The 17,207-nt window shown below is 36.5% G+C and overlaps 1 protein-coding gene across 1 annotated transcript; it reads left to right on the top strand.

Moving 5' to 3' along the window:
- The first annotated feature begins 543 nt into the window (after positions 1-543).
- Positions 544-14,958, top strand: LOC128235060 (cyclin-dependent kinase 2-like). Its single transcript, XM_052949766.1, has 8 exons — positions 544-771; positions 2,760-2,837; positions 3,453-3,573; positions 4,334-4,504; positions 6,267-6,368; positions 10,089-10,158; positions 10,598-10,731; positions 12,211-14,958. Exons 1-8 carry the CDS (start codon positions 656-658, stop codon positions 12,319-12,321), a joined length of 903 nt encoding a protein of 300 aa, XP_052805726.1. The 5' UTR covers positions 544-655; the 3' UTR covers positions 12,322-14,958.
- Positions 14,959-17,207: the final 2,249 nt, after the last annotated feature.

Below are 17,207 nucleotides of genomic sequence, written 5' to 3'. Positions count from 1 at the left end.
TGATAATGGACTTGTCCCTGCATTTTTCATACTTATTCATATGTAAATTCAATGGCTTAACAATACGTAGACAACGCTTAAAGTTGTGACTTTACCATTTTTGTGAGTGCTTCGGGTCCGGACCAATATCCGGAAAACCTTATATTAGCTCATAGTTTACTTTGTTATATTAAATAATGCATATTCCATCCGTTCGTACTATATTTACACAGTCAAATGTATAAAGTGTGTGTCTACCTTCCTTTCCTCAAATACTGCTCAGAGATAATGTAAAAAAAAATAGTTATCTTCGCCACAAAGAAATATGCACAATAATGGATGGTTGAACAAAAACATTTATGAGCAAACGATGGCATGCATGTGACTATGACATTAACAGAAACAAGCAAACAAGAACAACAAATTCAACTTACGAAATACGCGCTATGGGGGAGGTCACTGCGTTCAGAGTTTGACCGTAAGTCATAAAGTTGGTGTTTTGATTTTCATTGAGTTAAAAAGGCAAAGAACGGACCAATCGTTTGCAAGTAAAATTACGCGGGAAATCATGTAAACAAAGCAGAAGAACACTTCCTGAAATTATTGAATCAAAGAAAATGTAGAACTTATCCCCATCCCCCTTCCTACAATCAGCGATTTCTGCTGATATAAAGCTATGGAAAACTTCCAGAAGATAGAGAAAATAGGCGAGGGCACATACGGTGTTGTTTATAAAGCTGTTGACCGCAACACTGGGCAACTCGTGGCGCTGAAGAAAATCCGCCTGGATGCGTAATATTTTATACACTCTTTATGAAGTTAATTGTGTTTCACTGAAGTTTTATTAGTACCACCAGTGGCTGTGGCCCCCACGACTGATACAGTGATGCGCTACTAATTAAGAATGTGTGCCTGGTTCAGTGGTTGTCATTTCAGGATACAACTTTATATTTTAATATAGGCAGTGCTCCAGCCAGGATTTGAAAAGGGCAGGGTGGAGTTTTGAAAAGGGCAAGCTACATGAGTCGTGTAGGGGCGATTGGGGGTCACGTCATGGGAGGGGTCAACCCCTGTCACAAGGTGTTTTTTTTTAGTTGGGGGGGGGGGGTCTCCGCCTAGAATTTGTTTTGTTTACATACTCAATTTAAATAATTTTTCATGATTTTAAGACTTATACAAAATGTTGTTTTTTTTCTCTTAAATTAGAAGGGTGTGTTTTAATATCGAAATTAAAATTTGTCTTTTTGTCTGTGGTAGTATGATTGTACTTGTTTGGCATCTTCTTTAGTGCAATGTCACACATTTCTCCTAAAAATTATGTTAAATGAAGAAAAAAACAAACACAGTTAAACATTTGAAGCAATCAAATAAATAGATACAAAAAAAAATATGTTGGGGACGAATCTTAGTTTGGTACAATAGCGATTGGGTACGAATGTTACATTCAGCCTGGCTGTTATTTAATTGTCTTTGGTAAAATAATGTTTAATATGCTGATGTTTTAGAATAAAATGACAATAAAAATCACTTCCCTGGTTTAAAAAATCACTTATAAAACATAGAGCATTGATAAAAATAACTCCGAAAAATGTTCTGACAAAATGGCGGTTTCGGCGAATTTTGACAAGATCGTGGACATGGTAGATTAATGCTACATAAAACATCAACATATTTTTGTGGGTAACAAAGAAACTTTCATCATGAATATTTTACAAATAAACTTTCAAAACTTTTACTGAAAAGGTGATGTATTTGATTGTGTCAGCGCCACTTTTCTTATGTTTACAAATCGGCAGTGACCGTCTGCTTCAAATCAACAATTTTTACTTAAAATGGCGAGTATTGTCAGTACAATACAGTTAACAATTACTTTTAAAGATTTGTGCTTGACAACTTTTTTCACCATCCCTTCACATTTTCTATCGCATTTTACGAACTTTCATGATTGAATGAACGAGTTCTCAATGTATATTCTGATTGGCTGACATTAAATAGCCCCGCCTCCTGCCGATGTTCCCGTATTTGGCTCTTCCTAATTATTGAATTAGAAGATGGCCGATTATGAATACACAGGTCGTCTGCTCACTACACAGATACACACTTAGCTGTCATATGACTTGGACAAGGCACATGGGAAGATGAAAGGGCAGTACGGCATATTTTAAGCAGACAATGGGGGCATGGTGACACCTAGCGGGAACACTATTATCATAAGTCTTACGTAATTTGTCTAAATTATGACAGCGGATTAAGGGCTGCTGCTCTTTCATAATGATTTCAATAGTAAAAAGGGCACTAACGGTATAATTGGCCCTAATAGAGTATTTGTGAAAAGGGCACTACTCAAAAAGGGGGCAGGGCGGAAAGAAAAGGGGCACGGGCGCTGCGCCATTGAAAAACGGGCTAGCTGGAGCACTGATAGGAGAATTAAATTTGATAAAGTATGCCAAAAATGCACCATTCCGGACTAGAATTTGATAAAAATGTCTTAGGCCAGTACCCCCAATCCCCCATGCCAACACATTAAACCAAATAACATCAGATCTGCAGGAAGGGTGCAGGTCAAAAGGTTACACCCCCAAATTATGCCCCCTCTAACATACAGTTATGGAGCCGCCTCTGACCTGTGTGCATATCAAAATCGTAAACCCAAGTTCTATATCGTAATTTACAACCGGTTTACATTATAAGTGTAATTAGAAACCGTGTTTAACTGCCCTTTTTGTGTGAAGTTGGGCTAGTTTGAATTATAAATTCATATTCAATTTTAATGATTTCAGTGATTCGGAAGGTGTGCCTAGTACAGCTATCAGAGAAATATCTCTACTGAAGGAACTCGACCATGTCAATATTGTAAGGTAAGGTTATTGGTATTCTTCTCTTTTTATGTGTAGTTTTTATAATTGAAAGACCTAGTGCGTTTTAAGAAAGTTATTCGTAATGGAGTACAATATTTATGATACCAGCATGTACTTGTTTATGAAGTAACCTATACTGGTAAGTGATCCCTTTTTGCCCGGGAAACAAAGGTTTTTGCGATGTAACTTTTGATAAAAGAAAGCTATTTGAATGAAACTTCACACACAGATGGGTAGGCTGTTCTGACAAAAAAATCGTGTTATTCTCATTTATAAGGGAGAAAGTATTTTCATGTGTAATGAACTTCTATATAATAGCATTGCCAGCCCTACAAATTCACTGTAGTTTCAAAATATGCATTCCACACCAGATATGACAACTTATTTAGTTAAACGATGCAATTAAAATTTAGTTATCTGCACTTAGCGGAAATTGGAGTATTTTTTACCTACTTGTTTGCACAGTTCATTTTTGTTTATTTTTATCAATATTAATATAAAACATGAACTCAAATTATTATTGATCTTGACATGTGAGTATATAAAAAAATCTTTGGAAAGTAAATGTTTGAATGTTTGTTCATACAATGTTTTCACAAGTGTTTCTTGGAACAGGTTGCTGGATGTGGTTCACAGTGAAAAGAAGCTGTATCTGGTGTTTGAGTTCCTTCAAATGGACCTGAAGAAGCTGATGGACAGCTGTCCACCATCTGGCCTTGGCGAAAACCTTGTCCGGGTACGGAACTTTAATCAGAAACCTTGACTAATAATGATTTTGTTTGCTTTTTGAAGATAAATATCTAAATATTCACTGTTTCCTTTGTATTGTTTAGGTAGTTCTTTTGTTATCATGGGGTTGAAATTTTTTAACTGTTGGCAATCCCTTTAAAAAACTTTCAGCATAAAATTTGGTACAATACATATAGCAAGTCCCATAACTTTGGATAAAACATATGTGAACCTGCCATTACTGGACTAAGAAAAGTGTCTAGCAGTGAGGAAATTTTTATATATTAGATATTGTTGTCAAAACTTATTCATAGCAAAACATCTAAAAGGTTTCTGGCACTGTTTAATTGAAATAGAATTACCTTACCTTTGACTAATGAAATTGATTTTGGTATGTATTATTAGTGCTGGGAATCGGTTGCAATTTTACTATCGATAATCGGTTACTTGAGTGGAACCGATCATCGATAGTACAATCGGTTTTTAAAATACTAGATAGTACCCGAGTTGTAGTTTTATTCATGTACAGTATTAAACTCTTAATCATTATATGCATATACCTTATGTCTATGATTGAAGTTATTGCTCATTGTGGCTTTCATCAGCCATTTTGTTAAAGATAACATCTGAACACTTACTATTTTTTTTTTTTGATAATCGATTATAACAAATGCTATCGATTGTCGCCGATTTCAGGCCCAACCAATCGATTTTCAATTATAATCGATCATCGGAACATCACTATGTATTATACTTTCTGTTTGCAGAGTTACCTGTACCAGTTGTTACTGGGTATCTCGTACTGCCACGCCCATCGAGTGTTGCACAGGGATATCAAGCCCCAGAACCTCCTCATAGACAAGCAGGGCAACATCAAACTGGCTGACTTTGGGCTCGCCCGCGCCTTTGGTGTACCTGTAAGGACCTACACACATGAGGTAAGGCTGGTTCCTCAGTGCCTAGTTTCACAAAAAAATATAATATACAGCAGCGAGGCAATAACTCCAGACTGACCTTGGTACTCCAGCCAGAGTTTTTATTCAGTGTATACAAATCATTGTTTTCAACAGTCTGTTGTCAAAAAATTTGAAGATCTCCATAACGTGGTTAGTCATTCTAAATGGTATACTGGGTTGTCAGATATTTTTTAACTATTTTCTATGCGCCAAGGAAGAATGTAATGTAAAGCATACAATTATACAAGATGTTTACCAGGTGCAGCCTTTATTTAAATATTGCATTGTGAAAAAATGCTCAAATAACTACATATTTTGATGTAAAATTAATCAAAATGTTTAATTGCTTTTAACTAGTTGAGTTTAAACGTTTAATTATTATAACAAAAGGGTGGTACATCATGGCCATGCTTATATTGTGGTAGCATTATTGGCACAAGATGTCCACATGCACAGCGCATTTGATTTCACGCCTTATCTGGACATGATCAAGTTGCATTGAAATAAGTGTTCAGAGTACGAAATACAAGTAATAAGGTAACTTAACACATTCTCTGCCGATTTAAATTAGATCAGTAGAAATATTTTATTTAAAAAAAATAACAATTTTATTTGAAATTTCAAGAGTCCTTACACATTTTCAGCAGATTTAAATTAAGTGCCTACATAGCATTAAACGGTAGTAACATTTTTATTTGAAATTTCAAAGGTCCTAAAACCTGTATACTGAAAAAATCTAAACATTTAAGAACATTTCAAAATCTGAGAACATTATACATGCACACCAATTAAAATGAATAACAGGAAAAGACAAATATGGGTTCATAAGCATCATACATTCATAAAGAATAAAAATGACATTCTTCTGATGTCAGAGTGTCTATTAATTGGCCAAATGTGATAATCAGTTTTCGCACCTTGTTAACTGTCCACTCTACTGTCATTAAAGCTTTTAGACAGGGATGAGTTGTTTATTCAGAGAACACGTTTTAAGCAAAATGTGTGAAAATTTCCTTGAGTTTACTAATAAATTATGGTTAGTGTTTGTTCAGTGCAGCTGGGATTGGCAATGGTGCTTTCATATTTCAGGGATTTGATTTATTTGCGATTTTCTGGGGATCTATTTTCTCCCGGGACCGAACAAAATTAAAAAAAAATATATATATATTTATTTTATAATTGATGAAAAGAAGACAGCTGGTTGTTTATTGTTTTAACTTTTTTTGTTGTTAGTATTGACACTACAGTTTGCATCAAATTGGAAGTCAGGAGGGTCTCAAGGGTATTCTATAAAGTCAGTTTTGCTCCTACTGCAGAGTACTTTAACCCATTTCACATTTGGAGGGCTATTCCATTGTGAAAATGTTTTCAGTCCTTCAGCTGCCTGGTAAATCACATCCCTTGATTTTAAGTTGTTGAATCTTCGAATGATTGTCTCAATAATTTATATACATCTGGCAGGAAATAAGTTTTGAACCTGTCTACTTCCAGCCTGATAGTTTAGTGTGATTATATACAGTAATATTTCTTTATGAAAATTGACCCCATGGTCTTAGTTATTATGTCTCCGGTTTTGCTATGCCGGGAGAGACCTACCATTTTATGTGCATATGTCCCTCCATCTGTCACACTCTTGTGTTTGTACCATATCCTATAAACCCCTTGAAGTATTTTCAAGAAACACTGGTCAAAAGTTCACCACACCAAGTGACCAAGACTAACTTTTATGATTGCCTTGTTTCAGGTGGTGACACTATGGTACAGAGCACCAGAAATTCTCCTGGGCAGCAAGTTCTACTCCACACCTGTAGATGTGTGGAGCCTGGGCTGTATCTTTGCTGAAATGGTAAGCTATCTTAACAAAATCTTGCTCATGGCTAATTTTATCTCTTGAATTTTGAAGTTTGAATGCATTTTGATGTGAATATTTCAGGATGTATACAGACGTGTGTTGAAGTAATCAAATGGCTTCCTTGTTGAAGGCATTTTACCTAATTGTGATGGGCCTGGGCCATGGCCCTTAGAATTTAGAAAATACCGTAACGGCAATATGCTTATATTATGAAAATTCTATATATATATTCTAACATTGAAACTGCTACATGTCTGAAAATGGTTTTATGATGTTTCAATATTTGAAGTCCTGGCTCAATACTTCTTAAGTTTAACCGGCTTTAAGGAGCTTATTTCAAGTAGCTTTAATACATAATTGAACTTTTGTTAAATAATAGATGGTTAATTGAAATTATCATGAATATAATAATGTATAAGAACTCTCAAAAAGGTTAATTTTACTCAAAATTATATAACCGTAGAAATAGCAAGCCTAGCTTAATCCTGTTAAAAGGGATGCAAGACAGTAGTTTCGAGAAATTTGGGTCTGGTTTGAAGCATTTAAGGTCCTAAGATTGCATCTAAATATGTATACTAGTTGTTAACAATTTAAAAAAAAGATAGTCATTTTTTTGTTGAAAAAGAATACTTTTTGGGATTGTGAATGGGAACGAAAAACCACACTGGCATTTCATGATACTTACAACATGTACAATTTGTCAAAGGGGTAGTCTTGAAATTTGAGTGAAGGGTCTTGTTTTTATGCCCCTGAAGGTGGGCATATTAAAATCGCACCGTCCGTCCGTCCGGCTCAATAACTCATATCCGGGCTGTAACTTTCCCTTGTATGGACAGATTTTAAAATAACTTGCCACGTGTGTTCCACATACCAAGACGACGTGTCACGTGCAAGACCCGTGTCCCTTACTCTAAAGTCAAGTTCACACTTAGTGTTTATTCACAATGGAGCATAGGTTGTCGTGTCCGGGCTGTAACTTTCCCTTGTATGGACAGATTTTAAAATAACTTGCCAGATGTGTTCCACATACCAAGACGACGTGTCGCGTGCAAAACCCGTGTTCCTACCTTTAAGGTCAAGGTCACACTTAGTGTTTATTCACAATGAAGTGCTGCATATAAGGACATAGAGCATAGGTTGTCGTGTCCGGGCTGTAACTTTCCATTGTATGGACAGATTTTAAAATAACCTGCCACATGTGTTCCACATACCATGATGAAGTGTCGCGTGCAAAACCCGTGTTCCTACCTCTAAGGTCAAGGTCACACTTAGTGTTTATTCACAATGAGGTGCTGCATATAAGGACATAGAGTATAGGTTGTCGTGTCCGGGCTGTAACTTTCCCTTGTATGGACAGATTTTAAAATAACTTGCCACATGTGTTCCACATACCAAGACAACGTGTCGCGTGCAAAACCCGTGTTCCTACCTCAAAGGTCAAGGTCACACTTAGTGTTTATTCACAATGGAGTGCTACATATAAGGACATAGAGCATAGGTTGTCGTGTCCGGGCTGTAACTTTCCCTTGTATGGACAGATTTTAAAATAACTTGCCACATGTGTTCCACATACCAAGACGACGTGTCGCGTGCAAAACCCGTGTTCCTACCTTTAAGGTCAAGGTCACACTTAGTGTTTATTCACAATGAAGTGCTGCATATAAGGACATAGAGCATAGGTTGTCGTGTCCGGGCTGTAACTTTCCCTTGTATGGACAGATTTTAAAATAACTTGCCACATGTGTTCCACATACCATGATGACGTGTCGCGTGCAAAACCCGTGTTCCTACCTCTAAGGTCAAGGTCACACTTAGTGTTTATTCACAATGAGGTGCTGCATATAAGGACATAGAGTATAGGTTGTCGTGTCCAGGCTGTAACTTTTTCTTGTATGGACAGATTTTAAAATAACTTGCCACATGTGTTCCACATACCAAGACAACGTGTCGCGTGCAAAACCCTTGTTCCTACCTCTAAGGTCAAGGTCACACTTAGTGTTTATTCACAATGGAGTGCTACATATAAGGACATAGAGCATAGGTTGTCGTGTCCGGGCTGTAACTTTCCCTTGTATGGACAGATTTTAAAATAACTTGCCACATGTGTTCCACATACCATGATGAAGTGTCGCGTGCAAAACCCGTGTTCCTACCTCTAAGGTCAAGGTCACACTTAGTGTTTATTCACAATGAGGTGCTGCATATAAGGACATAGAGTATAGGTTGTCGTGTCCGGGCTGTAACTTTCCCTTGTATGGACAGATTTTAAAATAACTTGCCACATGTGTTCCACATACCAAGACAACGTGTCGCGTGCAAAACCCGTGTTCCTACCTCAAAGGTCAAGGTCACACTTAGGTGTTTATTCACAATGGAGTGCTACATATAAGGACATAGAGTATAGATTGTCGTGTCCGGGCTGTAACTTTCCCTTGTATGGACAGATTTTAAAATAACTTGCCACATGTGTTCCACATACCAAGACAACGTGTCGCGTGCAAAACCCGTGTTCCTACCTTTAAGGTCAAGGTCACACTTAGTGTTTATTCACAATGGAGTGCTACATATAAGGACATAGAGCATAGATTGTCGTGTCCAGGCTGTAACTTTCCCTTGTATGGACAGATTTTAAAATAACTTGCCACATGTGTTCCACATACCATGACAATGTGTCGCGTGCAAGACCTGTGTCCCTTACTCTAAGGTCAAGGTCACACTTGGTGTTTATTCACAATGAAGTGCTGCATATAAGGACATAGAGTATAGGTTGTCGTGTCCGGGCTGTAACTTTCCCTTGTATGGACAGATTTTAAAATAACTTGACACATGTGTTCCACATACCAAGAAGACGTGTCGCGTGAAAGACCCGTGTTCCTACCTCTAAGGTCAAGGTCACACTTAGGTGTTTTTTCACAATGGACTGCTGCATATAAGGATATGGAGTATAGGTTGTCGCGTCCGGGCTGTAACTTTCTCTTGTATGGACATATTCTAAAATAACTTGCCACATGTGTTTGACATACCAAGATGACGTGTCGCGTGCAAGACATGTGTCCTGCCCTCTAAGGTCAAGGTCACACTTAGGTGTTTATTCACAATGAAATGCTGGGTATATGGACATAGAGAATAGGTTGTCGTGTCCAAGCTGTTACTTTCTCTGGTATGGACATATTTTAAAATAACTTGCCACATGTGTTCCACATATCAAGAGGATGTGTCGCGTGCAAGACCCGTGTCCTTACCTCTAAGGTCAAGGTCACACTTAGGTGTTTATTCACAATGCTGCATATAAGCACATAGAGTATAGGTTGTCTTGTCCGGGCTGTAACTTTTTCTTGTATGGACAGATTTTAAAATAACTTGCCACATGTGTTCAACATACCAAGACGACGTGTCGCGTGCAAGACCCATGTCCGTACCTCTAAGGTGAAAGATACACTTAGTGTTTATTCACAATGGAATGCTGAATATAAGGTCATAAGAGTGTAGGTTGTCAAATATGGGTGGTATTTTTTTATGTTCAGAGGCAATTTAAAATGACTTGCCATATACATGTATGTATTTGACATGTAAAAGCAAGATCAACTTTTCATGTACTGACCTTGTTCATAGGTCAATGTCACATTCGGGGGCATTCGTCACATACTGTAACAGCTCTTGTTTAGGACATTTAATTTGTACAAAACCTATGTGTTTTTGCTTGCTTTTTTTCAGATTACAAGAAGGCCATTATTTCCTGGAGACTCGGAGATAGATCAACTCTTCAGAATATTCAGAACATTGGGTATACCCATTTTTTCAGCTTGATTTAGTGTCTATCTTCAAATTGAATATACAATATTTTTCGGCTGCAATTTTATTTTAAACAGTATATAATTTTCAACAATTGTAAAGAAAGTTATGATAGCTTATACTAAGTCACTCTTGTTGGCATGATGTTGCGCGAGAGTGTGGTCTTGTGTTGTGGGGGGAAACCAGAGTGCCCGGAGAAAACCAACTTGTCCAGCTTGGTGATCACAAACCAAACTCACATGTGCCCAAGCCGGGAATTGAACCTGGGTCGCATTGGTGTGAAGGGAGTGCACTAACCACTGCGCTTACCTGACAACCTACGATTTTAACAAATGAAACTCCCTCAAAAATGAATTAACATATGTAAAACATATCCAAAAGTCTAATTATGATGACTTAATTTTTATTAAAAAGTTCACATCTGCGCTCAGGTACCCCAGATGAGACTATCTGGCCAAACGTGACCCAGTTGCCTGACTTCAAGTCCTCGTTCCCCAAGTGGCCCCAGCAGCCGGTCAGCAGCATCCTCCCTCACCTGTGTCCAGACGGCCAGGATCTACTGACGGTATGGGGCCTAGATATATTAGTACAATTGAGGATGATTTTTGAGCTCAAAATATGTTTAAGATTTTTGAATAAGATTAGTAGACACATTTCTAGAGACAATATGCATAACACATGTGAAGGAAGACCCATAACTCTGTCTTGTATTATGCGCCCAGAAAGGGAGAGCATATACAGTCACTCCGTCCTTCCGTCTGTCACAACCTTGTCCAGTTAATAATTCAATGAAACTTAAACAGAGGGTTATATGTACAACTGAAGTGCAGTGCACAAGAACCATAATCCTTCCTTCAGTGATTGCTGAATGATGTCCCCTTTCACTGTTACAGTACGCATTGCTAAGGAAGCTGTTTGTTCTGACCCTAACTCAAAAAGTCCTGATGGCATTTAAGTGAAACATGGAACATTAATAAATACTAGAGAGGAATTGTACAAGACAAGAAATTTAATCCTACCTTCCATATTTACTGGATTATCTTCCCTTTACCATGTTTGTTCAATCTTATTTTTTTGTCTGGAGCATAACTTTTTATTCAGACAAATATAATTGAGGAGAACCAATACTCAGTCCTGGTTTTTTTTAGAGTTATTTTCCTTATACTATATTTAGTTTTATCAAATCTGAACCAAATAAAAAATGTGAGCCCTAAGACTTCAGTCTATACTTGTGAGAGCCTTGGAACTTTTGTGTTACAACTGAAAGAGAATCTTCTGCCCTCCAAAAACCGTTGAATATCTATTTATGATATAAAAAAAATATGTACGTACTACTGAATCCCTTCATAGTCAAGCTATTTGTGCACTTAGCTTCTTATTAATTTGGCTGTATTATGACTGATAATACCTATCTGAGAATTAGCTTTTTTGGTCATAACATGTTTTATTTCATTTTGATATTTTTCAATAAGTTTTTTGTAAACAAAAAAAAGGCTATTTCATTTAAACATAAAGTCACTTTCAAATTGTATGGTCCTAGTTTAGATAATTATTTAACGTAAAAAGGTGGTCAGAAAAAAGGAACCTCCCCTGTAGATTTTTTTGTCGTCATTCGTTGCTTTTTCTATCACAATTAACAAATTTTAATTATTTTATGAGGGTGTTTTTATAATGTTCGTTCTGATTGGTTAATGTTCAATTGCTCTGCCTAGTGGCGATGTTCCAATATTTGCCTAACATGCCACTCAGATTCGTCAGATAATTGGAGACTACCAATTATGACTGCTCATTACACAAATAAGCAAGAACCTGTACAATGACAAGGCACAGGGCAAGATGAAAAGGCAGCACTCTAATTTCTGACATTCAAAAGGGCAACACTGTGTGACGCCATGCTCAAAACGCCGAGCAGAAACACTAGGCTCTCTGTGGTGGGTTGCATGTTTATGTGGAACCATTAGCTATTCAAGCTATTTATACTGCTTCAACTTCCAACATGTTACCAATTGAAATGGAACTAAACCAATGTCTGTCTCTGTTTTAGAAAATGATGAAGTATGAACCAAGCCAAAGAGTATCTGCCAAGACCGCCCTGTCACATCCTTACTTCTCTGGAGTTGTAAGGGACAAGCCTGCTCCATTTATAAAGACATAATCCTACTGCTGTGTCTGACAGTACTTGGGTGTAATTGTACATACAACTTTCATGTATGTGCCTTATTTGTGACGTCATCAGCGAAAATGAGTTCTTTGGAGGCAGTTAACTATTTCTCTCATAGAGAAGTGGACACATCGGCCGCTCCTAGTTAATCCCCTTGTTGTTATTAATCGCCTTGTTGTAACAGTCTTTGAGTAGAACTGCATGTATATTATGGATACAGAAGAAATAAGGCATATCTATGAAGGGAAGGGTTAAGTTAACATCACGCCAAACCACCCTGTATATAAATATTCATAAATGTTTAACCAAAGGAGTCCCTGGATACAAAAATGCATGTGTTCTTGTATTAATTGAATTTTTGTCAGGAAAAAAAAGCCCAGTTATTATTGAGGGCGGTCATAATCCGATTTAATGGCATAACAATTTTTGATAACGATGGAGATTTATCCATACAAATTTGGATTTTAATTATGGAGGGCGGTTATAATCGGATTAAGTGTTTTATCAATTATTAAAAACAAAGATTTATCCATACATTCAGAATTTAATTATTGAGGGCAGTCATAACAATAAACTTAATCTGAATTCGTATCATCAATTATGGAAAACAAGGGAGATTTATCCATGCAATTGAAGTAGGGCTAGTTTTTGAAGAGATTTCAAAACAGCTACATTACTCCGCCAAAAGATGTTTTGATTTCTCCGCAGGACTCAATTCCGCTAATGATGTTACTTTAATATGTATATAATGCATTTGCCAAGTACATGTAAGACAGTAAAGTGAAATATATGTATTGATGTACTGTTCATGTATTCATTTACTGTACATGTATTATTATACATTATCCATTTTACTTCTGTTATAAAAAAAACAAAAAACATTTATAAGTAACTGTGCTTTTGCATATTAGTGACCAGATTTTTGGTATGAGCTTACGATATGATTATAAGATGAAAAGCAGGCTTTAGTGGTTTGCGGTGAGTTTTAATGTAGTGGGTATTTTCACTATTGTGTTCTCGATTTTCTGATTATAAGTACTTGTTAAGCATTAGGATAGAGATTGCTTAAGAATGATAATTTCATGGTATACATGTAGTGCTTTTATCAGTATTGGTAAGATTTTATGCATGTAGAAATGGTTCGAGGTTACTAGTTTACATTTGCCAAAATAAATGGGACTGGAATGACTTACCCATTTATTGGTAAATGCATACTAATAATCCTGTAACAAAGTAAGTGTTCAAAATTATATTTTGTCTACTGGCCCAGCCTCTGTTCAATTTGACCAATTCACCTGATTAAATGTTCAATTTGACCGATTCACCTGATTAAAATCAATAACAGCTGATTGCTGCTTTACCAAAATAGTTAAATACTGCCAAGCCATTAGACAAAATATAATTTTGAAAACTGAAGTATTAAAAGAAGTTAGATCACATCTAGGTGGTGCTGTTATAATAAGTATTAATAAAAAAAGTCTCCTCTTACATACTAAAATAGTTATAGTCGTTTTATTGTACACTTTTATTCAGCCGTGTTTCACTCGTTAATTTCACAGCATAAATAAGGCCATACTAATTTATTTTTATTTTTATCTTCAGCTTAATAATTAGAAACCTGTTTAAAAAATAAAATAAAATAGACGACAAATTGATTCCGTAGCAATGTTACCTTAAGGAAATATATAAATAACATATTTCAATGCTACAAAAGCCCATTTTTTCATTGTTAAAAAAAATAAACTTGTTTAGAACATAAAATAAAAACTGAAGATTTATTAATATTGCTGTCAGTGTGGACTATTTATGCTGTTAAGTCATTATGCATACTTAGGCTGGGATGATTAAACATACATCCAAGATTTAGGACATTTAATTTAAATGTGTCTTTTGGCATGATATGTGGACGATAAACATAGGAATAAAATGGTATGGCCTATTTCTTTGTAACATTTTATGTGATAACCAATAATGTGTTCACTCTAACATGTCAGAACTGTGTTCATATTTTAATTGTGTTAAATGTCTTGCCTTTAAATGAACCATGTGTGTTCCTCTGTTTTAGCTGTTTATTTTACAAATATGTTATGGTCCGGGTTCATAAAGCATTTTAGTGAAAATATTCAACTAAGTGAAATTTTTCAAATTTAACAAAGGAATATTTGAAATACCCTTATTTTTTTATCAACCCTTATTTTTTATCAAATTTATTAATATACTGTTATTATTTGGATCCTTTTTTTGCTTATGCTCCTACTTTTGGTGTAAAAGTATAGTCGAACCCCGTTAGCTCAAACTTGCTTGTCTGGATGTCCTCGTTGGCTAGAAATTGATATAAAGGAACGATTTTGTTTAACCAAATGAAAGCATTTCAGCTTGACTCGAATTTCCCGAGGCTCAAGTATTTTGACCTGTCCCTGAGAGCTGGAGCCAACGGTGTTCGACTGTAGTTCTTATTCAATTCAACTTAGAAAAAAATATTTTTTCACTAAGGGGAACATTTTCACTTAGATGCTTTATGAATACAATACGGCCGCAGGAGTAATGCTTTACCTAAACCAGGGATCTTGCAAATATTGTGTGTGTACAACGAATAAATGTTAATGTGTTTATTAAATGTACACTGTAAAAGATTGTTTTTTCGTGAATTGTTCATTCTTGTGTGGTGGATGATTTCTGCCAACTCGATATAGGGATCCATGGAAAGGCGCGAATGCTGAAAACCGGTGGCTGAATTACGCGCCAGGTCCACCTAGGCTTGCCTACACTCGACACTCTACCCAACTCTGTTACTCATGCACGATACCGGTTCGCGCCCTCACGGATTATCGCATAGGCAAAAAATATGAACCAATGTTCATACATGACTAGTTTCGTCCTACATCAAACCAATTATCGGGGCGAAAAAACGACACTACGACATTTAGCGAGACAAAAACGAGCCATGTGGCGGGGCGATAATAAAAAATAATCATCCGTCATATCTTCGGCCTGCCACATGGCGTATTTTCGCCTTCCGGTCAGCATGCGCAAATGTTTCTAATCAAATCACACCGCTGCATTTTCAGCCATCTTTCCTTTCATTGACTCTTATTCCATTTGGGGTTACAAACGGATACTCAATCGTATATGCATGCGTACAGGAAGGCGCGAATGCGCCAAGTGGTAGAAGCGGATTATTATTCCTGAGTTTTGCAATTTATTTGTGTACAGTACAATACTGGCCAAGAAATGTTGCAACTCTATCAGGAGAGTTGGAGCGACAATAACAATAATCAATAATATTTTGAGATAAGGTATGAATTCACAGCAACTTCTGAACTTGAAAAAAGAAAATATAATAATTCTTTCTGCCTATTTATAAATTGCTTCGACAAATCTTAAAAGTTTTTTTCTTTCCTTTGTTCTTAGGAAAAAGTCGAGATAATGTCAGCCTGGCATCGTTGCCAGAGACGATGCCTTCGTGTATAGTAAGGCCCATAACTGGTTTTTATATTTTAACGAGTTCTGCCCATTGCATGACTAAAGAAAACAACAGACGAGCGATGGTATTTCATCCGCGGCGCTCTTGTTTAACGGTTGATATGCAATTCTCATGTACAAGTTGGTTTGCCATATCAAAATGGAAGAGACATGGGAAGTAATTCATGGTTTTGTGACTACCATGAAATGTTGTATCTCTCTACCTTGTACAAGAAGAGCTCATGTTTAACTCATTCGACCCGGGATATCTATATATCATTTTGTGGTTTACACATGGATTGTTTGTGTATCGAAGAAAACAAGTACATGTACATGACTGCGTGTATCGTCATAGCCAAGTCGTTGACGTTCAACAATTTAAACCTTTGTCATAACTAAAAAAAAACGTTCAAACTTTGAATGAAGCGTTGGAGCTGGGACCAAAGAACAAATCTTACTCACAGGTTGGTAACAAAACGGATACGCATAACAATATCCATAACTCTTGGGTTTAATAATTGTTGAGTTATGCCCCTTGCTCGACTGAGAAAAAAACAAACACTCAGGAGCGTTGATGCTTACTCCGCGGTGCTCTCGCGGTACTCTTGTTTAAAAACCTACCACGTTTACTTGTTCTTAATGACCTCAAACATTTGCGTGGGTTGGTAGTTAAATAGTTTCAAAAAACTACAATACTTAACCAACATCTGTTCTGAAATTTCACTGAGCCGTTATGATGAGGAATGGTCAGTATATTTTACATTGTTATGTAACTCATAAACAGGATATATAATAGCGTCAGTATATATGATGGTATGTGTATTTGTATATATCACTAGCGGATTCAGACCCCTCCCCCACCTCCTCCCGACCATAAAATCGTCCAAATTTACTTTTCACTTTTTATGTTAATATCGGACAAAAAAGTAATGAAATTCGCTCCGAAATGTTCCATTTCGGACTAGAAATTGTAAAAATATATGGAGAGTACCCCTCCTCCAATGCCAACATTCTTAACCATTTAAATTTCGGTTTCTGATGGAGGGGCGAATACCAAAAGGTTGTGCCCCTTCGCTACGCCCCCTTTAACGTCAACTCCTGAAACCGCCCACCTGTATTTAGACAGGCTTTGTATTTTTAAACATATTTTTACTTATGTAATGTTTATCAATTTTTCAAAGACTCGCCCAATTGGGATCGTTTATGAAACAGATTATGTATAGATATGACAATATCGTATTCTAATAAACGCTGTTTAGTGTTTAGGGAATTTTGAAAACCAATGTTATGGAACACGGAGTGTTTTGAAAATGTTTTGGGTTATAAAATACAACGTTTGCATTATTCAATATTCAAATGAAACATAACTGAACATTTAATTGATATTAAATAACCCGAGTACCTCTTGAAACGTGGTA

Source organism: Mya arenaria, chromosome 5 (genome assembly GCF_026914265.1).
Source record: "Mya arenaria isolate MELC-2E11 chromosome 5, ASM2691426v1".
NCBI lineage: Eukaryota > Metazoa > Mollusca > Bivalvia > Myida > Myidae > Mya > Mya arenaria.
The sequence above is the reverse complement of the archived record's forward strand: the minus strand, read 5'-3'. Positions and strand labels throughout refer to the sequence as shown.

Excerpts from the sequence above, each read along its gene's own strand:
- LOC128235060 (XM_052949766.1), top strand. The coding sequence starts at position 656 with ATGGAAAACTTCCAGAAGATAGAGAAAATAGGCGAGGGCACATACGGT. Across the intron at positions 4,505-6,266 it reads TAAGGACCTACACACATGAG|GTGGTGACACTATGGTACAG; the intron begins GTAAGGCTGGTT and ends GCCTTGTTTCAG. Across the intron at positions 10,732-12,210 it reads ACGGCCAGGATCTACTGACG|AAAATGATGAAGTATGAACC; the intron begins GTATGGGGCCTA and ends TCTCTGTTTTAG.